The sequence below is a fragment of the Haemaphysalis longicornis genome, unplaced genomic scaffold (assembly GCF_048455015.1).
Source record: "Haemaphysalis longicornis isolate Haplotype H1 unplaced genomic scaffold, Haemaphysalis longicornis Haplotype H1 scaffold_6, whole genome shotgun sequence".
Lineage (NCBI taxonomy): Eukaryota > Metazoa > Arthropoda > Arachnida > Ixodida > Ixodidae > Haemaphysalis > Haemaphysalis longicornis.
In genome coordinates, this window is record NW_027526407.1 from 40,147,389 (window position 1) to 40,175,239 (window position 27,851).

Consider the following 27,851-nt stretch of genomic DNA (forward strand, 5'->3'; position numbering starts at 1 on the left):
GCCACTCTGCTCTAGAGTCATAACATTTAATAATTTAATAAAATTTACTTGTTTTCTGCTATGCTTGTTATGCGGATGTAGGCATTCCGAAAGTCACGAATATAAAATATTGCTACAGCCTAAAATATACTCTAGGATAAGAGTCTTTAGGACACGAGCCTGCTTGAATGTTTTATGGGTTTAAAGCCGCGGTTGGCGTTTTAAGATTTTAAATGCTGTATTTTTAAGTTCTAGAAATAAAGACTATGGTCCTCTGAAATTCTCAATACCCACCTAACTCTAATATCAACAATGAAACAACCTGAAACTGGTTCTGAAGTGATCTGCATTTCTTGCGTGTTTCCAGCATGAACCCGTCTGAGTATTTTTTTGTTATGAATGCCGCATTTTCACAAAAGCTGTCCTACGAAGAAAGTAGGAAAAAAAGAAATGTTCTGTAAAGGATATTACCCATCAGAATATGTCGTGATCAGCTATATTCGTCTTTTTTAAACTAAGGGCGTCGTTATGCTCCGAAATTTGCTGCGAGCAGCAATACTCCTCCTTTTCAAAATACGGACCTTGTTCTGCCCTGTCAAAGTAACAAGAACGTACGCCACAACAAAAGGCTGTTCACAATATTTTATGTGAAATAACGCGTTTTACGTACCTTGGAAGGAAAGATGTATAACATGTGTGCGAGAGAATCACAAGGAAAAGACAAAATTCGTGTTTTATTTTGAATCTATTTACAGCCGACTTTTTTTGTTTTTCCGGCAAGAAAAACTGGGATGTGCTTCGTTTAACTCAAAGTAATTGTTTTATGTTGATGTAAGCGCAACACCAAAATATTATCAAAAACGAATGAAGTGCACTTATAAAGAGATGGTTGAGGTGTCTGATGAAAGCGTAGCTTGGGTGTGGAGTATTACCTCAAATATACTTTTCAACTACACGTGCTTGGGCTCGTCCTTTTCACAGCGAAAAAGAACGAATTATGTTCGGCAATGCGTGACAGAATTGAGAACTGCTGATGTAGAGATAGTTCTGTGCAAGTAGCTAAAACTAAATTTTCGAAATATTACATTTCTCAGGAGACTTTTTACTTAAACCTACCATATTTTCGTTTTGTGAACACGTGCCGGATATTGCGCCCCCTACGACTATATCACGCATCTTTCGGAAGGACATTTATGTTAAGATTAGGGGAGGTGTAAGTTTTTCAGTAAGTTTTTCTTTCCGAACATCGTAAAGGAAATCTCAAAAGTTATTAAGAGATATGTTTCATAGGGGAGAGAAAACTTGATAGTGTCGAGTTATACCTATTTTTCAAGGGATGAGTGCTGCGCTATGCTTTCGATTGTGCAAAATATGGAAAAATGATAAAAGTACGGGACGGAACAGGTGGAGAAGTTGGTGGCCTGGAATTGCAATGAATAGCTGTTTACAGATATGCAAAATCTTTGGATTGCAGTAGAACACACAATACAGTGAAAATGCTTTTTGTAATCAGCGAATGTCGATACTGATAACGAACTGTCAAAATGAATAAGGATGTCATGTGAGAAAAGTGAAACGTTGTGGTTCACTATGATCTATACGGTTGCCGAGTGACCTTTTGCACCACGAACTAACGATAAACTTGAGTGTCTTATTCAAGACACCCTAGGCTTGCATTAGAAGTCATTTGCAGTTTCTCAGGGCCGACTGCTGGTTGTGTTCTTTAAAAAAGTTTCCAAAGCTCCTGTCTAGACAGCTACTCTAGAGATGCTCTCCAAGAAGTTCGAGCTATTCTCGCTCATGGCTCGGTTGTGGCGGAAGTTTCGTTGGCAGGAGGTGGCAGGGACAGTTCCGGCGGAGTTTCAACCACGTCGTCGCTGTCCACGTCATCGACGACTTCCAGTGGGCCCATTCTTGGCATGAAACTTAGCTGCGTTATACCGACGATGTACCCTGCACAGAAGAGAAATAAAAATTAGCAGTCGCTTAGTTCGGAGATGCCAGGATAAACGTAACGTGAGCTAAGGTTGAGCTGGTTATTCTTAGGTTTCCTGGTTGTCTAGGATTAGCTGATTATCGTGCTTACTGCTGCTAAAACGATTTCCAATCCAATCCAATTCAATTTAATCCACTCCAATTTAATCCAATCCAATCCAATGCAATCCAATCGCGGCGGCGACGGCGGTGGCTCTGGCGCGCCAGCTGTGCGCCGTGAGACGTCACTGCTTCTCGCGCATGCGCAGCACGGCTCCCCGAGAGCCACGCGAAACTGCTCAACCTCGGCCATTGTAGCTCACGCTACAAAAGAGATCAGATTTTAAGCAGTCCCCAACCCACTTTGTCGGAATACTGCCTCTCACTTCTAGTTAGTGGGCGAATAGGTTTCCACGTGCAATGCTGTATGCACTGCGTTGCAGTGTTAAGGGATAACATGATATTGTGCTTCAGAACGTCTGCTCAAGTTTACGTGTAGGCGTACAGAGAGCAGCAGAGCGTGGCTTTGAAATTTGGTCTCCAGCAAGACCTGAGACACTGAATTCGCCGGCAGATGTGTTTCAGCTTAAACTTTGTGAATTGTAGGCAATGACCTGCTGCGTTCCCTTTAACAGCGGACCGCACTGTATATGAGTTACTTTTTCAGTTTCCACGACGACATGGAGTTAAACATAAAAGTGTAACGAGCAAAGACAGAAACTTGAGAAAATGATTTCTTCCAAAAATCATTGTATATTGTGTACTGCTGCTCTTAAAAATGGTTTTGTGGCCACAATGCTACATAGGCATGTACTCGTTCCATCGCTTTCACAGATAGTGTTCTTACGATTCATTCGTCATATACCTCCTTTGACAGGGGCGCAAAAGCCAAAGAGAAATATTTTTGCAAAGCTATCGCTAACATGCAGTATTTAATCAACTGAATCCACGTTTCTTAAAAAAATCAAGCAATATTTATGTAGTTCAGTAAAGCTTGAGGTCGGGCTAGTTGGCTTAACATGCACTTGAAGGTGAGTTGCGATTGTTTGACAACAGAGGCGGACACAAGAAAACACGTACACTTTCACACGAAGCTGGTGACGTGTTTTTGTGAAAGTTTACGTTTTTTTTCCTGTGTCCGTCTCCGTTACCATAACAAGCGCAACTCACCTTGAAGTGCATTATTTATGTGGCCTCAGCAGCCTTAAAATAGTGAAATAATGTATTTTAGACACGTAAGATGTTTGTATGCTTTTTGTTGTACATTTTTGCATGATCACGTGGCATAACAGAATTATTCCAGCTGCAGCTTCTAAGCCTCGCATATATGTTCGTGCCGCTCACTAAAAGGCGGCAGCCTTCGTAGACCGACGTTTTACATAGAACACAAGTGCTTCTGTTCAGGGAATACTACTTGCCTTCTTTTACTGCTCCCTGGAAGTTTGCCCCACAGGTCTGGAAGCAAAGTGAATATTATGACATTTGTAAAAAAATGCGATATTTAGGAGCTTGCAAACAACGCTTATTAATTTGTTACCTTTGTGAAGTGCCTGAAAATGCATTCCACGTAGAGTTTGTCCTGAGGGATGAAAAAAGAAAAAAAAAACGACAGGAGTAAAATTTGAGCAACATACCGTCAGCTTCGAAAAGAAAAACATTTGTTTTGTTTGTTGTGCCCTTTATAAGCAATCGGAATTAAAGATAATTATAATGAAAATAAAGCACCAACCTGTGTCTTGAAATCCTTTTCCTTGTACTGTAAGGGATAAAGAACAGGATGATAATTACTCCACAGCTTACTAAAGAGAAACGCATGCAACCGATCCATGCTTCCAACGACAAAGCCCAATCTCTTTATTTCCGGTAAATGCCCTGTCACTACTGGTGGCTGTGAATGATGACAGATACCCCCAAAGTGTAATTGACATAGCAGAACGATTGTAGTCCATGCGATAGACTGAGCATTGATTTAACGTGTAAACGTTTGCTGTATGTAGTCCATGTGGTAGACTGCGCCTTGATTTAACTTGTAAACGTATGCTGGATTCGGAATGTCCTATAACGTCGAATTTAAATAGCCTGGGTAAGTTTTTTACCTGAGCAGCTAAAATTGTTTATGAGTGCTACTAAGGCTGCATTGAGAACTATCACCGCTTTTGTTTACCCAAGAAAGACGGGAAAAAGTTTAAAAATCTGTAAAAAAAAATCACATGGCCCCAAAATTCAACTGCTCTCGCAAATAAACGTCCATGCTGTTATGTTCGAAATGTAAATATGATTGAGGCTACCAAACTGGGCTCTTGTTGCTTGAAAGATAAATATCTTCAAATTACAAATTGTGTTTTTGTTTTCTATTGGCATTCTAGAAGGGAAGTTGGCAAATGCTGATCAAACGGAAAGGGCTAAATTACTTTGCTACTAAGATGCGAGATGCTGGACATGAGTTTTCCCCTTGCAGAGTGATATTCGGCTGAGCATGAAACTCGCTGACGTCTTTTTTAATGTTAAATTCCTGTAAGAACCGCGCTGCCTATATTTTCTTTACCTGGAAGCATGGCGAGCCCAGCAACCGAAAAAATATAGCATAATTTAAGATGACGAAGACAGTGTCAATACAAACTGAGCAAGTTTGTTTCAAATTGCTATCCCTGAAATGTATTATGTTAGGTGACAAAATCACAAGCGAGACGATTTGGAAGGAAGTGATTTATAATCTTCAAAATATTTCTAATCTTGGGCTTCGAGTCGTATAGTTTCGTATAGTTATGACAGAAGGGCAGTTATGTTCGTGAACAAGTCTATTAAAAAAATCAATCACCAGGAAAAAAACAGAGAAGTTTAAAAACGCAGTATAACTGGCACGATATACGGAGATATAGGAAGCTATTACTGCACAGTAATAAAATGTCGGCAGGATTACAGAGGAGGGAGATTACAGGCAGCTATTATTTTATGTCAGGGCTTCAGAAATGAAGACTCAATATTAGAAGCGGATTTCGGGAACTTTAACTACTTCGTGCGCGGCGTTTGCTGTTCGATTTGATTCGAAGCATCACTTTTCACCTCGAGGTATTTCAAGCTTTTGGTCACCGCAAAATTAGGAATAATGCACAAAAATTTCCTTAGCTGAGAGATTTGTATACTACATCGTTGCTGGTTCGCGCCCATGTGGTGGCTTTTCTGCACAACGCAGAAGCTATGCAAAAATGCGTTACCCGGTTGGTGTGCAATAAATGGTAAAATTAGAACACGAATCGAGTAGTTCTTTCGAGGCGCGCCTGTCTATTTATTTATTTATTTATTTATTTCAAGCAAATTCATGGCCCAGAGTGCATTATTGAGGAAAGTGGTACATCATGATGTTTAAACTGTTACAAACATTGGATACATATGAAAAAAAGTATGCTCAAGCGCTAAAATAACAAGTGCACAGCAGATATCAAATCGTAGTTTTCAGCATCTCACTGATAACGTCTGTAGTCCACGCAACGCGCAATGCAGAAAAGTGAACTTTCTCTGGCGATCATGATGAGCGCGGGTGAAATAAAGAAAAAATAAAATGCTGCCCGTTGTCGGAACCGAACCTTGGTTCTTATCATTATGAAGACGACGTCTATCCGAATGCTCCATTACGACCAGATTGAAGCAGTTTCGATGTGGAGAGGGGTGCATGGAGGTGCAATATTGAGAGAGAGAGAGAGAGAGAGAGAGAGAGATAGAGAGATAGAGAGAGAGAGAGAGAGAGAGCAACTTTATTTGAGGGGCAAGATTAGAAAGAAAAGGCACCCCTCCTTCTGACGACGACGACTGTTGAACGCTAGGCAAAACCAATGCCCGTATCAGTAAAGCATTTGAGAGCACAATCGCAGTGCAGTAAACCATCCCGATAAGAAATACCTTATGTGCATAGTAAGATGGTGTGATGTGGGTCCACTCACTTATGGGTGGGTTCGGACGACGACGGCGACGGTTGAACGCTAGGCGAAGCCAATGCCCGTATCAGTAAAGCATTTGAGAGCACAATCGCAGTGCAGTAAGCCGTCCCGATAAGAAATACCTTAAGTGCATAGTAAGATGGTGTGATGTGGGTCCACTCGCTTATGGGTGGGTTCGTTTGGTGTTGGACTTCATTTTGGAAATCTTCGCGTTTTAGTATCATTGTCGTTTGGACAGAGGGGTAGTTATTTTTTTATATTCGATATTTTCAGCTGCATCTTAACGGTACTCACCTACGGGGCAGAAACTTGGAGGCTCACTAAGAGTGTTCAGCTTAAATTGAGAGCGACTCAGCGGGAAATGGAGCGGAAGATGATAGGTGTAACATTAAGGGACAAGAAGAGAGCGGAGTGGGTCAGGGAACAAACGCGTGTTAAGGACATACTAGTAGAAATTACGAAGAAGGAATGGACGTGGGCAGGGCATGTAATGCGAAGGCAGGATAACCGTTGGTCATTAAGGGCAACAGAGTGGATCCCTAGAGAAGGCAAGCGCTGCAGGGGGCGGCAGAAAGTTAGATGGGCAGATGAGATCAAGAAGTTTGCGGGGATAACTTGGTTGCAGTTAGCACAGGACCGGGGTAATTGGAGAATAATGGGAGATGCCTTTGCCCTGCAGTGAATTAAGATAGGCTGGTGGTGGTGATGATGATGATGATGATGATGATTTTCAGATATTTGTTTATTGCTGAATATTCTGCCAGATAATATCAATCTTCTGCCTTGTATAGCGTGCTAAAACATGCTGCATCCCCGGTTACCGTCCGAAGTGTCACACATTGGAGAAGATTGCAAAAGAGTGCGTTCTAGTTCATATTCATCTGTCTACGTTTATGTCTCTTCTAAGGTAGCCCTTGACAGCGCCCTGGCATGTTTTGTAAAAATACAATAATACAGATTTTTGGTACTCAACGCGATATTGAAAGAGAGCCTTTGCTCTTTTTTCGCTAGTGTCTGCTAATGCTTGTCTTTTGACGTGTTACATGCCATCCTATTGTAAATGTTACTGCAAATTAATTACGACATATTTTAACGCACTGCTTTACCTGTCTTCTTCTGATATCCCTTTTGAGCTTCTTCGGCCAGTACAATCAGGTAAAACCGCCACTGGGTTCAGGCTTCGCAGCTCACCGAATTTATGTTATTTTTTGAAAAAAAAAAAAAAATGCGCCGTGTAATGAAGCTCTATTCGCTTTAAGGTGGAAGCACTTTTATCTGGACGCGTTTCTATTGCATTAGCAGTAAACATTTAAATTATAAACTTTTTTATGACCATAAAGCTGCGAAAACAGTTAGGAGAGGCGAATACGGTTCAAAGGGGGAAAGGGGGGCTGACCAGGGTGAATCATAATGGAATGAACAGACAAGCAGCCATTAGACAGTAATATCCGTGAAGAAAACAAAAACAAGCAAGCAAGCAAGCAAGCAAGCAAACAAACAAACAAGAGGACAGGGAAAACATATGTGGGAGGCAGACCAGATTACTTGTTTCTACAGAAACTGTAGATATAATTGCATAGATAACTGTCTTCCCACCACGGCGCCACCCTATTTTATTATTTCGGTTCAACTAGGTTGTTCATGTCCAGTTTCAGTGGTTGTTCAAATGCGCGACTTCCAAAAAGAGATAGGAGTTCTGTATTACAACGTAGCAGGTTCTCACTAGTTTTCTGGCCAACAATCTTCCTGAATCATGCGCGTGCTAAATGTAACATCTAAACAAGTTTTCGCTCACGTATTACAACATTCAAAGCACCCGAGGACTACGTGCTTACATCTGTGCGTTGTAAAGGTCTCTAAACCAAATAACTCCTGCCACTTCCAGAAACTGCACAATGTCCCGGAATTGTAGATTAGCTTAACAACGTATGCCTCTGGGTTAAGAGCCAACAAACGACTTCGCCGATATTAAAATTCAGACACTGGACATCTTTGCAGCCGTAATGACGATATAGATATGACAAAAAAAAGCCTACAAACACAGCGGCCTAAACTTGCCTAATCAGGGGTCGGTGTGGGCGCACCGCGCTATTAATCGGAATGTGAGCGCATTTACTGCATGGAATTAATATCGTTTGAGGCATAATTATGCAAAGCACTTTGGACGCTTCTTACACCAAAAGGAAATAATTAGCGGCCATAGTGATGCAAACAGCCGCACCTACATGAATAGGCGCAGGTTTTCGCCATCTCGCGTCCTGAAAGAAAAACTTTCTCCTGGCACAGCGACTGGCATATGTTTCCCGCAAACGCCAGCACCATACGCAATCTTTAGGCTGCGCATATCAGCCCAGGACGGCGGGGGGGGGGGGGGGTCTCCAGAAGGTGGCGCGCAGCGCATGGCAGCCAGCGGAAGCGTACGCAACACTCACCGCTTTAGAAATACATCCTTTGTGGGCTTCCCTCGTGGCGTTCATTGTCTGCGAGAGAAGAGCAGAAGAAACGGGTGGGTGTCGTGTGAAGGCGCAGCGCAAGGAGTCGGGGACGAGATAACCTCCTCCCCGGCTCAGCGCGTCATTCAATGCACCCCGATTGTGTAACCCCGCCCCGGGCGAACTGGCGGTCATTATAATTGGCACCCCCGAGGAGGAGGTCACCGCTATGCGAGCCTCCGGGTGCAGTCCAAGCTGTACACTGTGCGTATCCACTGCAATATGACGGCCTCCCTCGCTATAGCCGTAAGTTACGACACAAAGGCGTGATGAGCTAACACCAACAAAAGTACCGGCTCCCTGAGGTTCCCTTCCCCGTCAGTAGCTTCCAGGTACAAAGGCAGAAAATTTCACTTAGCAGTTATAGTGGTTCTGGTTGAGCCGCCTTTCGCAGAATAAATTCGCACAGACGGTGGTTTGAATTAAACGCAAAAGGAGGTCCAATGTATTTGGGGCGTGCGTGAAAGGCAGCGAGACTTTCAGCGTCGCAATGATGAGAGAGTTTATGAAGCGTATGCTGCAGTGTGTGGAAACGCGCGTAGTATTCTATTCATATGCAAACAATTATGGAAAGGAGACTGGGAGTGCATGGAACGGGACTTGTCCCGTTGCTTTGCTTTGGCGGCTGCTGATAGATTATTCGTACTTTGACTTTATTTTGAAGCATTAGCTTGCAAAAATGGATATGCGTGAAGGATATGCGTGATAGGCGTAACTGCCTACAATAAACTGAGCTCTTTATACAACTTTCGAGGTCGGCGAACAATATGACGTAAACTGAGCTATTTATACAACTTTGCAGGTCGGCAAGCAATATGACGTGACGCGGGGAATAAAGCACTTTTTCAACTTCTTAAGTCTTAGATGTAATTGATTGTCACTGCCACAGTAATAGAGCGTAGCTTCACTTCTAGATGCGGGCAGACGTTTAGCGGTTCCTGCTCAAACACTTCAAGCGCCGCCCAACAAGTACACCCTTACAAAAAGCGAGTTGTGAATGCAACAGAGGCCTGTTCGTAGAAACAGCGTTTGTAAGGAAGATGGACGGGTGTTTTATTTTTTTTTTGCCGCAAATACTTCACAAGCCTTCAGGTGGGACATTCAAATTTGGGGGTTATAATTCTTTTTGCAGAGTTAAACATGTAATTTACCTGTAACGTGCAACATGCTAATTCCAAGTACAAAATAGCTAAAATTGAACGTAAAAATGTGCATAATATACGTCGACCAGTCGTTTGTAAAAAGGAGAGAAAAGTAAACAACGGAAATCAAACACGGAAGATATAGAATGCGAACGAATAGAATAGAAAATAACGAAGCAACACTCTAAAGCTCCGAAGACCACTAACAGTAGTTCAGGCGGAAGTCGCCGCAGCTGACACAAATTTTAAATACACGACATAATAAAAAAGTACCATGGCTACTTTAGGTACGAAACTCCCAATTAACCCACACTTCAGCCGTAACGGGCCAAGTACCCGTTTTACTGTTTATGAAGCATGCCAGACTAATTGTAGCCTCTGCGGCGTAAATTCTCTCTTCTCTCTCCCTTCTACCTGTCATGCTCTTCCCCTGCATTTTGATCCTCCCACATTAAACCCGCCGCGGTGGCTCAGTGGCTAAGGCGTTGCGCTGCTGAGCACGAGGACTGGTGTTCGATTCTCGGCCGCGGCGGCCACTTTTCTGATGGAGGCGAAAAACAAAAACACCCTCGCGTTCCACTTGAACTCTTCAGCCTCACCGTACTGTCCCCCTTGTCAGCAAAATGTTTTCTCAGACCTCAAACACCTCACTTGGCACTGTGCAGCTTTCGCATCTTCACGGGATTCTTTGCTCCGTGCTCTGCCTCCTAACTCGCCCCCTGACGCCCCCCCCCCCCCCCCCCTTTACGAAGAGCTCGATTTCGTACGTGCTGTAGGAAAGGCACGTAGGAAAGGCACCTCCTCCTCCTTTTTCCTTCTTCCCTTTCCACAACTACGGCCTTGTGGCCACCCCCATTTCAAAAATCTTATTTAATTCAATCCAATGACACAAGGCCAGGCTCGCGCGAGCTCTGTTTGTATTTTTGGGTCGAAATATTCTTTTCAACGCGTATTTCTTATTTTCTATCGCAAATATCAACTTCAAGCACGAATTATTTTCAATTACATTAACACTGCACGTATCAGTTGCGCTTTGATGTTTGGCCTCAAATATGCCTATTGTTTTCTTTTTGCTCAACAATGTTAACAAGTATAAAGTATGTTGCCAGATTTAGTGGTTCAGAAAGGTTTTTCCTACATAAACTTCTCGCTCAAGCATTTGAACTTTTGGCGGGATGGCTGAACCGAGGGACAGGCAGACAGACGGACAGGTCGACAAAAATTTTTGGAGTTTAAGTAGCCGAAGAAAGATTATCGTCTTGGAAAGCAGGGGACTTATCGTTACACGTGGCGAACGTACCAGGCATGTCTCCTGCACCTGTAACTGTTCTGTGTCGGGAGTGGACTGATGGGTTAGTTGGCATTTTGACGCCCTTGAGGCAAAACGCATGCGACATGGGGTACGCAAGAGGCGCGGTCAATTGTTAGACAGTGTTGTGCCCGTGTCTATTGCGTTCTGTGTCAAAGGTGCTACGCCTCAAAAATGATCCCAACTGTCAGTATTACACAATGGGACCAAATGGCTGGAACAACAGTGATTTTCACACACATGTGTTGTATTGAAAGACTTAAGGACACTCACCTCATTGTCAAGACCCAATAGACTGAGGTATTGAATGTATTTGCTGAGGTTCATGTTTCCGTTGCTGCGTACCTGTGCATTGAAAATAAAAATGAATGGTGAAGGATGAAGCAAATTCAATTTGCAATCAGGGATGGCGCTGATTATTCCACTGTTTTACTCACCCATCCGGTGCTCTTGAGCATACAGCGGCTCAGTCTGGGAAGGTATTCCTGCGTGTTTATAGGGAACATGACATCTTAGAGGCAGTGGAACTTTTATGTTACCAAAGTAGCGAATTCCCAAGCTAAGATGATGTTATCGAAGCCGTAATTTTGCCTAAATACGTCTATCGTACAGGAAGCTAACTGGTAGTTCTAAAAATTGAGAATTTCATGACGACAATATACACTTCACAAGCACGATTTCTAAAGAGCCCAAACACTTTTCTAAGTGAAACCTAACTCAACTTTCGAGCATTTCATGCTTGAGGTAAGCAACTCACAAGCTGATTAGTTGCCCGGGTTAGTATAATCTCTTAGTGCTCTCAACTAGACTAATCATTCAACTCAGAAAAGGATTGGTTTGCACGTACCTCAATGTCTCTTGGGTGTTCTGGAAGGTGCTTTTGGCACCGTATCCACGTCTGGGGGTCACTCATCTGATGTGATAAATGCACGAAATTCTTTCTCAGTTCTCTGGCGAAAGACATTGAGCTGATGCATGTCTTACGCAGTCCAAATGACTGTAAAAGGTCTGATTTCTGCAAAGTAAACTTTATGAGCATGTTAATTATTCCGATCGTAGATTGAAGGTAATATGGCCTTTACGCGAGGCTTAGAACCTCACGTTGCGCCCTACTTCAGCCTCGGCGACACATTGCAGCGCACTGCTGGGCCTGATTACCAGGTCTCTTACTTGACAGCGCTATAAAGCTACCATATAAAGCAAATATTGTGTTCGCAAATATATAGCAATTCAAATACAGAGCCAAGCTGATTTTAAGGTAAAAAGCTTGAACTGGGGTTCACACGAGGCTAAAAGTTTACCCGTGGTTTCAGGCTTAGTTTGACTGGCTTCAGATCTCGTGCTAAGTTCCGCGAACAACCTTGTATCCTGTTTCTCACCTCCGGTATCACGAGCGGATTCTTTAGAGGCTCGCATGGTCCCCAATCAGACGAGAAGAACTCCTGGATCTGTAACAAAAAGAGCAAGTTGTGTCAGGGCGCGTGTAAATACAATATACGGCAGTTGAACCCCATTGCTGTTACCCACACGGGATCGCGCTCGATGGGGAAGAGGGCCACTCCAAATACTTAGTTAAGGCATAAAATTGCCCGGGAACAGAGTAAAACGTTTTTAACCCACCGAGATATACATATGAAACAAACGCGGTATATGTAGTCACTGGACAAACAAATTTCTCAAGGCACTTAATTCGGCTTACATGCTTTGAAGACGAAAATATGGCTTGCTATTGTGACGGGTATTTTCTAAGTACATGTCGATCCGTCGGCACAGCAGCTACATTATATATAGCCGAGCTTAGTCCACCTTGATCCGTCTTGATCCATTTTAATACACCTTAACCCAAAATTAATACACCTTGTTCCCTATTAATCCACGTTAAATCATGTTAATCAACCTTATTAATCAATGCTATTATTCAGTGATCAGGCATTAATTAGTAATCCACCATCATTCAAATTACTTACACTTAATCCACCGTTCTAATTATATTATCAATCACTAATCAATTACTTAGCTTTAGTAACCATATTCATTTCTCATAGACGGTTAGCATGCTCGGTTTTGCCTCTGGCCTTCCTTGTGTATAACATGGGTTTTTCTACCGTCCGTGTCTACGCAAAGGTCTTTCAATCTCACTTTGGAAGAAATTTGGCATAAATATATGCCTGTTGTCTGGAAGAAAGTTTTGTAGGCTTTCCATTGGGCTACATTGCGTTCCGCCGGCATAGATAGCATCGTAGCACTTCCGTGCTATTCAGAGCAAACACAACTTCGTGCGAAGTTGGGCACGTTTAGGCCGGCTTACATTTTGTTAAGTTCTTGATGGCCATCCTAACTCATTCGCCAGTAAACATTTTAGTAGCTTGCTATATTCCCCGACGTATTTACAGACACTGCAAGCGTGAACACCGAACACTGACATTAGCGAAAGAAAAAAAAATTGTTTAAACTGCAATACGGTGGCGATATTTGCAAGTTTTCTAGATGTTTACCCGAATTACGCGGGTAATGGGGTACCTGAAGTAGCAATATTGACAGATGGGCTATTGGTAGGGCTTCATAATCTATCTTACAGCGGCAACAGACGATGTCAGAGGCCAATAAAGACACGGGACGACGCTCGTCCCCGGGTATTTCTGTGCATGCCTCAGCCGGCGTCCGTTCGCGCAATTATTATTAAACTACCTTTTGTTCTTAGCTTGTACGGAATCGAAGGAAGAGCTAACATTGTCTACGCTGCTTGCAAGGAGCTGAATCCTTACTCGCCTCCACTCGAGGGTGTTTATTGGGGGAGAGGTAGAAATCGGCACGTTTGCTCGTTTGTTTCAGGTGTATACGCATGAAAGCGAGTGTAAAAAGGTCAAATGAGAGAATATCCACACTTGTGAAAAAGAAAGTCATTCGCGTAGCCACTAAAGCGTGCCAAGACTTGGCGGAGTCATGTAACCAGCAAAACAGGGACGGGGAAAAAAAAAAGGAACAGTGCGTGGCGTCGTCTAGAGAACTCCTTGGGCGCAACGTCGCGCCAATTTCGGAGGCGAGGCGAAGAATTCCCCATAACGACCCTGACAGCACCAAACAACGTGCGAAAGTTGTAGCCGAACACTTCGATGAGAAGGACAATCACATTGGCTTCGGACAAGCTCAGGTGATTGACACCGAGTCGAATCACCCAAAAATGACCCTCGGCGCCCACGGCCTCAGTCCCGCAGCTGCAACAAGACCCCCTCGGGTAGCAGCGAACTAGTGGAGAGGGTTGACCAGCAGAGCTGTATCTTTGCTCCAATGCGATACGTCTTTCTGTTTTTTTTTTGTTGGAATGTCTGAGATGACGCTAGGTATGTTCTAGATTAGGCAAGTGGTCGTTTTTGAGGTTGTTAGTTTTTGCTTTGCTCATTATCGTAGGGAAGATAGAAGTGGAGGAGTAAATGATGGTCTGCAAGGACTCGGGGGCTCCGATCGCAAAGATGTGGAATGGGGTGAGCGAACTCTTAGCGGTTTCTGAACATGTCGAGATTGTGGTGTTAATGGGGCCGGGGGTTGACAGGCGAGGAGACCACGCAGGCGGGGAAGGGTTTGCGCCAACAAGAAAATTTGGATGCTATGTCAAGTAATGATTGTGGCCGTGGTTGATGTAACTGCGAGTTGAACCGTGCCAGTCGCGAGAAGGGGGAAATCGAGGCGTCGAAATATACCATGTAAACATGCATGGCGTACGTCAAAATTTTTCTCAGAGGGAGATAACTTTCTAAGAATGTGAAGGCAAGCTCTTCGTTGCACCTTCTGTTCGTTTTCTGTTGAACTTTGTGAGTAACTTTGCGGCCGCGGCCGTCGTCGCTTGACCAGCCCCCTCCGAGCTCGCTCCCCTCTCACGCCATCACCAGGGGCCGCCTGTTTGGCCGCGTCGGTACCTTCACCTCTAAAGGCGGCTCGTATTGCACGTCGGCGGCGCCCTACTCCCCTTCGGTGCCGCTGTTTCCCGTTCCCTGCACGCAACCGTCTCTTCGCGCTTCTCGGCTCGCGCTCGCTCCGACCACAACTTCAACTTTTTTGTACCACCGATTTTTGTGCTTCACAACGCGCATGCTTGTTTTTATAGAACTAAGCCTGTGTAGCTGGTGTCACTAGATAAGATATAGAGTACCATCACTTAGGCACGCACGTAAGCAGCGGCGGCCATTTTGGTGTTTATCAGCGTTGCCAGATTGCCGCTTCTGCGGCTTCACCGTTAACTTTGACGAGGTCATTTGTAAATATTTCTGCCGAAGACGCAGCAACACGGCCTCTTCTGACATTCTTCTGCCGAAGCGCGTTATCTTTGATTCGCGTTAGGAACACCACCAGTCGCGCGCAGCTGCAGAGCAGGGAGGGCGAGCTGACACTACCACAATTGACCGACAGAAGACGCATGGCGGCGCCCATGAACCTGTCGCAGTTTAAACAAATGTCATATGATGTGAACTGAAAAATGATCATGATTGATTAATTGATTGATTGATTGATTGATTGATTGATTGATTGATTGATTGTAGGGTTCAACGCGGCGACGCAGCGCAGGTGGTGCTGCGCGCCGTGGTGAAGGGCTTCGGATTGATTTTGACCACCTGGGTATCTTTAACGTGCGCCGAAATCTCGAACACACGGGCGTTTTTGCTTTTCGCCACCATCAGAAAAGCGGCCGCCGCGGCCGGGAATCGCACCCGCGTCCGAAAAATGATCATGGTGGCGGCACGAAATAATATGAGAAAAGAGGGCCGATACTCTGTAACCTCATCTAGTGACGCTAGCTGTAGCCTTAAAGGGGGCCGGAGGCTCAAGTACAATTCAAGGATGGCGAAATTGACACGTGCGCCCTGAATGGGACGCACTTGCGATATATAGAAGATCCACCAGCTACTGACATCTCTTTGGGGGATGGGTGCAATAGGACCGCAAGGTGTAAGAAAGGCAATGGCATGGCATGCTTATTACGCGATGTGACAATGCGACGGGAGAAGCACGGCTGTAAGAAACATCAATGGGATTGTACAGAGTGAATGGAAAGCGGGCGTGGCTTGGAGTAGCTTTCATTTGAACGAAAAATAACGCCTAACACAAAATAAGGGGCTGGTATACTTCATCACAAATGATATAAAGGAATGATATAAAATACAAATGATACAAAAACAAGACAGACTGATCCGTTTGCAGTAGCGAAACGACACCAGCGAGGATTGCTGTACTGGATGGGAGCAGTCTGTCTTGATTTTTACCCAACTGGCCAAACCGATTCCGCTCACTGACTAGCCAGAGTCATTATTAATAATTACAGTGACTCTGGCTAATCAGTGAGCGGAAGCGGTTTTGTCGGTTGGATGAAATCAACTAGACTGCTCCCATCGCCGCCATTATGTGACACTAATTAGACCGTTGCCACACTAGCTTAGGTAGCGACTACAAGATAACAGTTTTGAATTATTGTCGCGGCGCCCGCGGGAGGCAGGGATCAAGAGTAGTGGAATACACAAAATTGAAGGATTGACATAGAGCGACATCACGGGTAACGTCGGAAAAAAAATAGCGATGCAGCCGGGTCTGTTACAGTGTGGGGTTACGAAAGGCTGATCAGTTGAATGCATGAAATTATACTGGCATGCATGTTTTGTTTTTTGAGCTCATTGGGGCTGCGCCCCGTCAATAGTGTCTTGTTTCGCGCATTCGTTTGGCTTGTCTGTCGAACGAAGCGCACCCCACGGATCTCTTTTACAGATTTAAAGACGATATTTTTTCTTGGACTCCTGAAACACGGAAATTTTTGCCTGCAGTATGTCTGTATGTCTGTATGTCTGTCCCTCGACGCAACCACCTACCAAAAGTTAAAAGAATTCTTAAAACATTGATGCCAAACTACACAGTTGTCAGCATTGTTCAGGAAAAAGAAACCATTAGGCATGTTTGAGGCAAAGCATCAATATATAATTGTTAACAAGACACGTGTGCTTTATACGTGGGACTGAGAGAAAAAGAAAACTAATTGAAAACAATTTTTTACCTAACATACAAAAAGTGGTCGCGTCCGAGCCTGGAAGTACAGGCGGCATTTAAAGACCAACAGTAACAAAATGTTCCTATAGATGGCGCTCGAACCGTGCGATCACTGCCGCTCGAGCGGCAGTGATCGGGAAACTATAGACCATATTGTCAGGAGCTGCACAGAGATACGGCCACCGCGGGGTGAGGGGGAAACGACGCTGGCGGAGGCTTTGGGATTTGGGGCGAGGGGGAACCTCAACTTTAAGGCCATAGAGGTGACGAAGAGGCGACTGGAGTGGTGGTGGAGGAAAAGTAGGGAAGGGATGGGTACGCAGGCGGAGTAATCATGCGGATGAGAATTTAGAATAGCCAGGGGAGAAAATAAGGGGGGTGGGGGCGATGAGTTTAAAACAGAAAAGAGGGAGAGATGGGAGGGAGGAAGCAAATCTATAGGTTAGCTGGGAGTAGGGCAAGTAAACGTAATAAAACAGGCAAGTCGGTTGCTGACAACCGACGCCCCGATTCAAAGGGAAAGCCACTAATCATCATCATCATCAGCAGCAGGAAAATTGAATTGACTTAAAGCAAACCTCTAAAGCGTTTATCGAGGAGAGCGTGAGAGGTGGAAGGCAGAAGGATCGCAATCGTCTTTCGACTAAATTTGCAGTGAAGTGAGCAGCTGTGCACAAAATCATTTAAAAGACGATAGTCTTTCTTGGGCTACTTAAAACGAGAAAGTTTGGTGTGTCTGTCTGTCTGTCTGTGCCTCGATTCAGCCACCCGTCCTAAGTGAAACTAGGTCTGCGCAATAGTCTTATATGCTCACAGCCAAATCTAAACGTGCAAGTCCGGTTTATAGATTCATACTTGTCAGCATTGTTGAACAAGAATAAGACATTACGCAAATATAAGACAGACAAGTACTACACATGGGATAAATTCAGTGTTCCTTTATAAAAATATTATAGGTGCTTGATTCTTGCCAAATGAAATGCTATATCCAGTGCAGAAAAGAAAACACCACTGTCGCCTGCTGTCGCCCGCGCCACTATAGCTTGTGGCGACATTTTAAGAAATCAAGCGGCAAGAGTTACGAACGGTTCCACTAGATGGGTTCCACGTTCTGCTTGGAACGCACGTGGACTAGGGCAACGCGGTTCTATAAACGTTGAAGTAGGGTGCCTTGATTCACGCGCGTCTCCGCCGTACGGCAGCGCTGGCATCGAGGCACCCGGCCTGGAGCAGTGGAACGCGGTAAATTTCAATTGACTTGAGCAAACCTTTATCATGTTTACCTTGGGAGGAGCGCGACGCAAGAGGCACAGCATGAGAGGTGAGGGGGAAAGCGAAAAGAGGCGTTTACTTGGCAAGTGTCGACAAAGAATATCGTCTTTTGTCGACATTCGCAACGAAAGGTGCAGATACGCGGCCAATTTTTGTCGTGGGTATGATTTCACAATAGTCCATTACATTCAAGTTATTTCGAAAGCGAGCCGAAAAGGCCAACCGGTCATAACGTGAGATGCTTCTAAAAGCGGCACATCACCGTCTTCCTGCAGCCGTAATTGCGCCGAGGGTTATTATCGCACCCAACAAACATACACAGGGGAAATGTGTTACGAGCACTCCAGGGCCTTTTTGTACCCTTTTGCTTTTGTTGTTCGTAGGTGGCACTACTATTGCTGTGACGATAATAACAGGCCCTCCAGTCTCGTTGACTCCCAAGAAAATAGAAAACAAGAACATGAGGATGCGGCGCTCCCTACATTGCTTCAGGCGTAACCCAATTCAGAAGGCGCCACAGCGTTTTCCTCCTATGTATAGATAGAGGCGTCGTGAAGTGGGACTTCGGCGAACGTGTTCTCGCTTGCTTGCCGTGCGTGCTTTTTTAAATCTATCTAGGCCGTTTGGTCACTCGACGGGACGTCTAGACGAGGCGCAGTTGCACCGGTAGATGTGAAATACTATCTCGCAGGACGCCGCCGGTTGCTTGCGCAGACCGTCAAACTTCCCAGAGGCCGGTGTGCACGTTTCACGTCTCCTCTCCGGTCGCATGGAATACAGTCAGTTTGTCCTCGTATCGAAATTGAGAATGCGTTCCGGCGCCTCAGTCTTTCACTTCCGTCGTATCGCTATTTCGAGCATTGCTTTGTTTCCCTACTAGCAAGTTTCTACGCATACATAACCCTCATTGTAACAAAGTCAATGAGAACAGGAAATGAGCTTCGTTATAAGTGATACTTCATTGAAGGCGTGAATCAGTTGCTCCGATAAAACTATAGGTATGCGAGGTCGCGGGTTCGATTCCCGGCCGCGGCGGCCGCTTTTCTGATGGAGGCGAAAAGCAAAAACGTCCGTGTGTACGAGATTTCGGCGCACGATAAAGATCCCCAGGTGGTCAAAATTAATCCGGAGCCCTCCACTACGGCGCGCCTCATCGCCTGCGTTGCGTCGGCGCGTTAAACCCCACAATCAATCAAAACTATAGGTATGACCGCAAAAAACATCGAATAACGCGATTCTGTTATACCGAGGGATTACTGTAAATACGGTTCGATTCGGCTCGATTGTGGGGTTTGACGCGCCGACGCAACGCAGGCGATGAGTCGCGCCGCAGTGGAGGGCTCCGGATCAATTTCGACCACTTGGGGATCTTTAACGTGCCCCGAAATCTCGTACATACTGTAAATACGGAAGTGGGAGGGTGGGGGACGCAAAGGATACGGACTGCGGAGCACACGGCCTTCGATATGCGCTGCACTATTTGGATGCTGCATATAGAAATTACGCTAACGCGCAATATTTTAGTGTGTTTGATAACACGGCCTGCTGATATATCGAACGTCGGCCCAACAAATTTGAGTTGCGCTTCTTATTTGTTAGGTTGTGGCTTTACGCCGCTGCGCCGCCAAGCGAATTTCGGTCTGCAACATGTATCCCCTCAAACGCATTTTTTTTTATTTGAGAAAGTTTTATCTGTAGTTCAGGAGAAAAAAGGAACCAACGGTATCTTACGCTCAACTTCACATTCCGCTTTTGAACAAACATCCATCTGCGTGGCAAAGTGCATGCGCGGCTCTTACGGATAGCGAAAGAAAATTTTACCACCCCTTCCTAACGAAAGCCGAGAGAAGCGCGGAAGCTTTCTCGGTTCAAAACTGCGTCAAAAAAGCGTCAAAACCTTTCCTAAGAGTGCGTCCAGTTGATCGTCCAACCTTCAAATACCCAATTCGGAAACGAAGAACGAACCCATGCGACGATTTCTCGCGCACTAAGCAAACGCATCTGTATAAACCTTTTTAAATGCTTCGTCTTGGTGGTTACCATTTCATCAGTGGGCTGTGCTAGCGGCCTTTTAATTGGAGCAGTCGACAGGAAGGTGTAACTGCGCATGCGCAACACAGCCCAGAACATGTCGTGATCTTATTGAAGATTAACGGATGAAAAGGTTTATACGAACGATCTAAATGTACATAGATACGTGGTTTACGAGATAAAGTTATACAATGGTACTACTGCGTCGTTATCGATGCGTATACATTATGTTATCTAGACCCTCTCATTTTTCACGATTTTCAAGTAACCGTTTTGACACAATGGGTGCCCAGTTTCACGCATGCGCCGTGTGTCCAAAGATCTTATCCGACCTTTTTTATAGGCCAAGTGGTATATGGAAAAATGCCTTAGTTTTTTGACAGGACGCCGCCGGCCCCACTAAAAAAGATTTGACTTTAAAGGGACCCTGCAACACTTTTTTCAACTTTTTTTTTGAAATCTAAAATGCTTGCAGAGTGTAGTCACCCAACAAACCCAGTAATTACATTAGGGGGTCGCAAAGTACTTCATCCAAAAATTACTGCTCTATGCCCATCAGATAACTTGGAAACTCGCTCACAAGATTTTTCTCTCTTTCCCGGTATCAACTTTCTTCGACGGCTCGAATTACGTCATTAAGGCCATCTAGCGGCTGTTGGCCGGTTCTCCTTAAGTTGCAGCAATGAACGCTTTTCGATTGCAACTTTAAAAATAAAGCCGCAAAAGCCAAGCAGGAACGGAAGGCGTATCTGGTGCGGTGAGCAAATCACGCAGTGCCGCTCCGTGCTGGCGTTTACTATAGCTTTCGCAGTGCTTCCAGACGTGAAGGAAAGAGTGAAAGCGCTTATCGAATGTGTTACAGGGTTCCGTTAAAAAACAACCCTCTCTAGCGCAGCAAGCAAAATGGCCATTGTCAGAGGCTAAAAGTTGGGCTCGCAGCTGGCTCCTTGCTTGTCTGTAAGTAGTAGTGTTATATGTGCAAGTAGAGAAATATACAGCGTAGCTTTAGTGAGCAGGCACCCGTGCTCTCGAATGCGTGGAAAACTAGCGCATGCGCTGGGCTTCCGAGCGTACCAGCCAGATGGCACCACATGCAGTCGAGCCTGTGTGCTCCGCTCTCCGTATTTCTTTGTATCCCCGTTGTACATGTTGTGTGCGGTAGTGTCCAAGTTTAATAAAAAACTCCGAGGACACCAAACAATTCTTACAAGTTTTGAATGCCAAAACATAACTGTCGAATTCTCGAACAGATATGCCGGTATCATGGGCGCCGTCGTGGCCGCGCAGCTCTCCCAAACCCGCTGGTGACATAACGCTCACGACGTATACGTACGGCGTAATCGAATGCTGCGGACGGACAAGACGTGCCCGGCACGAATAACGGGGTTGACACACGAGACATAAAGGGAGAACTAGGACGAGTTACCGAATCAAGGGCAGGAGAGGGGTAAGGCAAGGTGGCGGGGGTGCCTCCTGCCATTCAGGATCATTTGTCTCCTCCAGAGGCCGTAGTTTTGACGTTATTAACGTTGTTCTATCGCAGCGAGTGGCTGCGCTGTGCCAGTATACAAGAGCCGTGCGTGTTTTTGGACTCCGAAAATTAGGACTTGCTGGATATTCCGTACTTTTCTGAGGAACCGCCAGTTGTCCAATATGAGTAATGTATATGCACAACGGATATTTCGGACAAAATAAAGCCAGAAGTTCAATTTTCCGGACGTAATTTTCCGCGACAGACCCATGGTGCAACTTCAGGACGACGCCGTTTTGAATCGGGCTTGCTTCGGATTGAATGGGGATTGGCTTGACTACCGCCGGCGTAACAAACTTTGATCTTGGATGCCATAATTTTGCTTGTAGTCTGCGGCTGATGCAACCTCGAAAGCTGGAAGCGGGTAATACATGGCCAGTTTCTTTTTTAGAAACAACTTTTTTTAGTCCTAACAATTTGCGGCTTCATCAGTCATGTTTAGATGAAATAAAGTTTGTTTTTGGGACTCGCGTATTTTTCGGACAACTTTTCCTTCCCCTCCAGGACCGAAAACTTGGTCGGCTACTGTATTCTCCAGAATATAGTCGCAGAACGTCCTGCAGGGAAGTTATGTGACCGGCTGACGTAAAAGAAGGCGAGAGTAGGACGTTAAAAGTAGCATTCACCCTTGATGATGATGAAGATAATGATGACAACACCGAAAAGCGGTAGGATTTGTTGAGCATGATCACGGCGAAATGCCATGAGTTGTATTGATTGACTTGGCTAGGGGACCATTTATAAAACCAATTACCCAGAAATAGCATTACTTAGAATTGTGTATATTCTAATTTCATGTCCCGATGTGACGCCGCTTTCAACGAGACATCTGGCGACTGTCGCAAAGTAGAAATTTCGGATCACCCAATTGTTAACAATACGTAGAGGTACATTACGAGACGCATGTAAGATCGCTGTTGTCATAGCAGTTGCCATGGTAAAAGACCGTTGCCCCAAGTTCGCGCACAGATAGGCGTAATCAAGATTTGGATTCAGTTTTTGTACATTTCGTAGCACAACTAGTTCGATTTTAACTAACACGCACTGGCCTGTTTCCGTCGCAGGTTTCTGCGAAAAGGATCGCGTGCTTTCTTTATACTTCCGACGTTCATTTTTCCAGTGTTTATTGATTCATTTATAAACAGACCGCATTGTATAGTAGGTTATTTTTCACTTAAAAAGTACAACGTGATAATGTGGTAGGAGGTAATATGAGCCAATAGCGAGACGACACAGGAAAACGTTTTTACGTCCGGTGCTCTAACTAGCGACAGAAAAGCCGGTGACGTTAAAACAGTGCCGAAAACCTAAGCTCCACATATAGGTATAAAACAATGCTCTGCACAGCGTAGTGATATTGTCAGCGTAAAATAGTAACAAAACTGTATAACATATTAAAATTAGTATGGCGAAGAACAAAGGCAGGGAGCCGTGTCGACACGGTGCTTGCGCTCCATTTCGCTACAATAAAATTCGAATGGGTGGGCTGGTTGCATCTGCAAGTTTAGTTCTTGCATCACTTAGTTTTTTTAGGATTAAGGGCAACTGATTAATGGGTACCATATTTACGTCAAGGGTATTGATGATAATGAGACATTGAATTCGAAAACCACACAGTAAGGTTTCCGGCACTGTTTAATTAAACGCGTATTTCCCATAAAACACGTCACCTCAGCGACGGATCATCTGCACTCCTATTTAAAAGCAACTCAACATTAATCTTGGAAGAATGGTCCAGTTTATTTTTGTTTGTCTCTATAAAAGCAAAGTAGCAGTTGTCGAGTCCAGCGAGCGTACACAAGGGGACTGAGAAGCAACTCAGATGGAGGGAGCTAGTTACGCCGCTATGTACACCATGAATGTAGATTTAATGTCCCAACTTGGTAACCAGTTCCGTGATACTATCCTGAGTGTCTTGGAGGTCATGTACACCATGAATGTAGATTTAATGTCCCAACTTGGTAACCTTTTCCGTGATGCTATCCTGAGTGTCTTGGAGGGACGGAGCCAAGGCAGGAGTGTACGAGGAAGCGTCCTGGTCAGCCAGGCAGCTGCATCGTTGCGCGCAAAGCATAACCGCCTGCTTCGCTTGTTTCCTCGTTCCCGCGAAGAACATTTGAGAGATGCTCCCGCCAGGTCGCATTCAGCGCTGCATATCTCCTGAGTATCTTTTGTCTGCGTCGACTCCGCGCACGGAGCCTACGAGAGGCTTTTGCATTGCAAGAGTAGTGCATACACATCGTGACGTCCAGGTAATGTCTCTATTACGTCCGCAGTTTGAAGCACCCGGGATGTCTGCAGAAGATCTGGCCTTGATGACACGCAGATGGTCGAAGCCGTGTGGTGCCGTGGCTTCTATTTCGCCGTAATATACGACACTTTAACACTTATTGCCAGCAACAGATGTGCGCACCCGATTTGTACGCACCATATAAGCTGCGATGTTTGGTGGTAGTCGAGACATGTAATTCATTTGTAACATTAAAATCAAGTGTTGGATGGTAGCCTGTCTGCGTGGGAAAACGCATGACACCAATTAAAAACTGACACCGACCACGAGTGTTTATAAAAACAAAAAAGGACGTTTTACTTAAAAAAGAGTCGTCCATATTAGTTAAAACACGGGCTCTAGAAGTGCGTGTGAGGTTTCTACACCAATTGCCGAGCTGGTGAGGCTGCGTTTCGCCAATGTTACAAATGACAGCAATTCAAATCTGACACTGACCATGAGTGTTTATGAAAACGAAAAAAGACGTTTTGTGAACAAGGCTCCCGCGTGGGAGCCGCAACGTCCTTCCTCGTTTTTATAAACACTCGTGGTGGGTGTCAGTTTTTTAATTGGTGTAATTTGTAACATTGGAGAAACGCAGCCTCACAAGCTGGGCAATTGGTGTAGACACCTCACAAGCACTTCTAGAGCACGTGTTTTAACTAATATGAACGACTTTTCAAAATAAAAACGTCTTTTCTCGTTTTTATAAACACTCGTGGTCGGTGTCAGTTTTTTAATTGGTGTCATTTGTAACATTGGTGAAGCACAGCCTTACAAGCTGGACAATTGGTGTAGACACCTCACACGCACTTCTAGAGCACGTGTTTTACCTAATATAGACGACTTTTTAAAAATAAAAACGTCTTTTCTTGTTTTTATAAACACTCATGGTCGGTGTCAGTTTTTTAATTGGTGTCATTTGTAACATTGGTGAAATACAGCCTTACAAGCTGGGAAATTGGTGTAGACACCTCACACGCACTTCTAGAGCACGTGTTTTACCTAATATAGACGACTTTTTAAAAATAAAAACGTCTTTTCTTGTTTTTATAAACACTCGTGGTCGGTGTCAGTTTTTTAATTGCTGTCATTTGTAACATTGGTGAAACGCAGCCTCACAAGCTGGTCAGTTGATGTAGAAACGTCACACTCACTTCTAGAGCCCGTGCTATGACTAATGTGGACAACTTTTTTAAAATTGTGCTATACTTTATGATCATCGCGCATGTTTTACATTAATACTGCGTTTTATGTGGGGCCGATTTGGTCGCACTTGACAATTTGCGTGCAGAAGCTGACGCATAAAATGCACGAGCGGAGACAAGTACCTTGCAAAAAAAGAAAGAAAAACAGCAAAAGTCACGTTTTGTCACGTCTTCCCTGACCTGGGTCGTTGTGGCTGTTTGCCTAGTTCATCTCGTCCAACGCACGTTACACAAGGCCGTGAAAAGTCGTTGTTAGTATATCAAGGTAAACATTTCTCTTTTTATTCCCTGCTGGAAGGTTAATGGTGTCCTGTTTCTTCGTTCTGGGTCGTTTCATTCCGCACGCCTGATGGAATTAAAAAAAAAATTCCCGGGTCATATTCACGAACGTGAAACCTGGGGAGGGGCAAAGCATGCAGTGTGTAAGTGTATTCGTGGCCCCTCAGCGTTCTTTTTAGTACGCGTTACGTTGCAGCGGGAGGTGTAAACAAGTTTCTCGGTGTTTCAGTACCATGACTACATGAGACGACGATTACGACGACGACAGGAGACGCCAACAGCTCAGCCTCTAAGGGGTTTCGCCCCTAATATTCTGGTAAGGGGTGGAAACGTTTTGTGGCTGTGAGCTCTCACACTGATCCAGTCGCGTAACTATATCGTGATTCTGACTGTGCTGTGATTGCAATGGGAAAATGATATGAGCGATAAACGTTCTGCTCCACTCTCAAGTTTGTTGCGCTTAACAGAATTGGCAGAGACCGACAATTTTCTGATTATCTAAATTTGGTTCAGCCCGTTCCTTGCACAAATAAATTTCTTGTACCTTACAAAGTCACTGTTTCTAAAATTATTTCGCCAGATTTAACAAGTCTTTCATTACTGCGTTTGACCTGCGCCTATAGATTGGCCATTGTGTTGGCGTGCGTCAACAGCGTTCCTGATCCGCGTACTGCAGCTGCGTTGGTATTGGGGGTTTGACAGAATATATAATCCCACTCAGTTACAGCAAGGCCTCGTCTTCGTGGAAACCTAATCATAGGCGCTAGTACGTGGCAGACTGAGTTACGTTATTTTTTATTCCTTTTTTAATCTTTTTAATCTTTATTTTGCAATTATTTTAATGTTAAATTTTTATACAACAAATAGCCAAACTTCCGAGCGCCAACTAGAGCAGGAGCTGCTAAATAGTATTCAGCTTTTGAATCCGGGCACCAGACGCAACAATTAAAGTTAAAGATCCATCCGCTTTGCAGATCATAACGCCAATTCAGTGGGGCAGTGCTGTGACCAGAAGCCACGGCCTTTTTCGAAATCAAGTAGCACGAGTGTTTGCTCATTTCCGCAAGACAAACACTGACAGATTGATCAGCTGCTTACGCTGTTAAGCCCCGTCCATAGAATAGAATAGAAGTTTATTTTATGTTATTTACAAGAACTCTGTTAGTGAGCTATACGTAAGCTTTGTTAGTAACTTCACTTACCAGGTTGGTTTAAAATGTCGTGGTTTAGAATGTGGTCCTTGGCATGCTGTCGTGAAAGATATCAAGCGAAAGACGGTACAGTCGGCCAAGAGACCGTTCAGTATCGAAATCAGTCTGAGTACCTTTGCATGGGGCTGTTCATAGCTACGCGTATGTATGTGGTTCAAACTTAGTTCAAGATTTAATTGATTGATTTACTTTATTCAATGAGGGCGGGGGCGGGGAGGACCCTGAATTGCGGCTGGTTGCAGATGCAAAAAGAGCACATCTGTCCTTTGAAATACCTTTAATTGAAAGCTAATGCGGTAAGTCACATGACAATGTGGTTTCCTGAATAGTCTGACACAACGTACGACTCCATGCCGTCTTTTTATTCCATTAGAAGCATGAATTACGTTATAAAGTTCAACATAGTGTAACATTTATATTTCCATCTTCTAGGCTACCTAGCTGCCACTGCTGTTTGGCCAGAAGAACGCATCATCCTAATTCCAATTTCTTTCCCACATTTCTCATTCGCGCGCACTTTAAATCGATAGGAGGTTAAATCGGGGACAAACTACACTTAAATTGCGATCTTCAGTCAATTGCATAGGTGATACACCATAGCTAATATGCGGTCCACAAAAGAGCGTTAGGGGGAGATTCAAACCAACGCACTCGGCACGACGTGTGGGACCATGGTTGTTAGTCAACAATATTTCCATTCGAACATATCGGAAAAGTTCACTTGCGGCGGAACCTTCCAACAAGGGCGCAACGAAAGTTAATTAAGAATAAAAGTTTGGCGTACTCACCGTTTGTTTGTCGATCTTGTCGCCGTTCTCAGGTTTCTTCTTCTCAACGGGACCAGCCAGCGCCGAGCCGATTGATGCGAGTGTGACTAGAAGAACCACGTGGAACGGGCGCCCTTGCATGGCTGCAGTGTGTCGACCTCGAAAGCAAGTTTCGTGATCGTATGGAAGGGCCCAAAACTAACGCAATCCTCGCCGTACCGGTAGCTCTGGTCGCCGATGAATGGAACAAGCGTGGCGCGGTCAACGTAGCGGCAGACCACTGCACCGGTCTGTTCTCTTCCACGAATGCAGTCCCCGGCTCTGGGGCAGCGGGATTTGGCCACGCCGTCGGCGAGCGCGCGCGCTAACGGCAAAAATCTCGGCAAAAAAAGACCTCCTCGGCCGGGCCGTTTGCCCTCTATAAA

The 27,851-nt window shown here is 44.8% G+C and overlaps 1 protein-coding gene across 1 annotated transcript; it reads right to left on the reverse strand.

The window, feature by feature from the left end:
• Nucleotides 1-716: 716 nt before the first annotated feature.
• On the reverse strand, nt 717-27,851 carry LOC144141506 (uncharacterized). The gene is made up of 10 exons (XM_077673057.1): nt 27,448-27,851; nt 12,211-12,279; nt 11,679-11,744; nt 11,269-11,316; nt 11,105-11,176; nt 8,321-8,368; nt 3,683-3,709; nt 3,491-3,532; nt 3,372-3,408; nt 717-1,932 (listed from the first exon to the last, which is right to left on the reverse strand). The coding sequence occupies exons 1-10, from the start codon at nt 27,565-27,567 to the stop codon at nt 1,778-1,780; spliced, it is 684 nt and encodes a 227-aa protein (XP_077529183.1). The 5' UTR covers nt 27,568-27,851; the 3' UTR covers nt 717-1,777.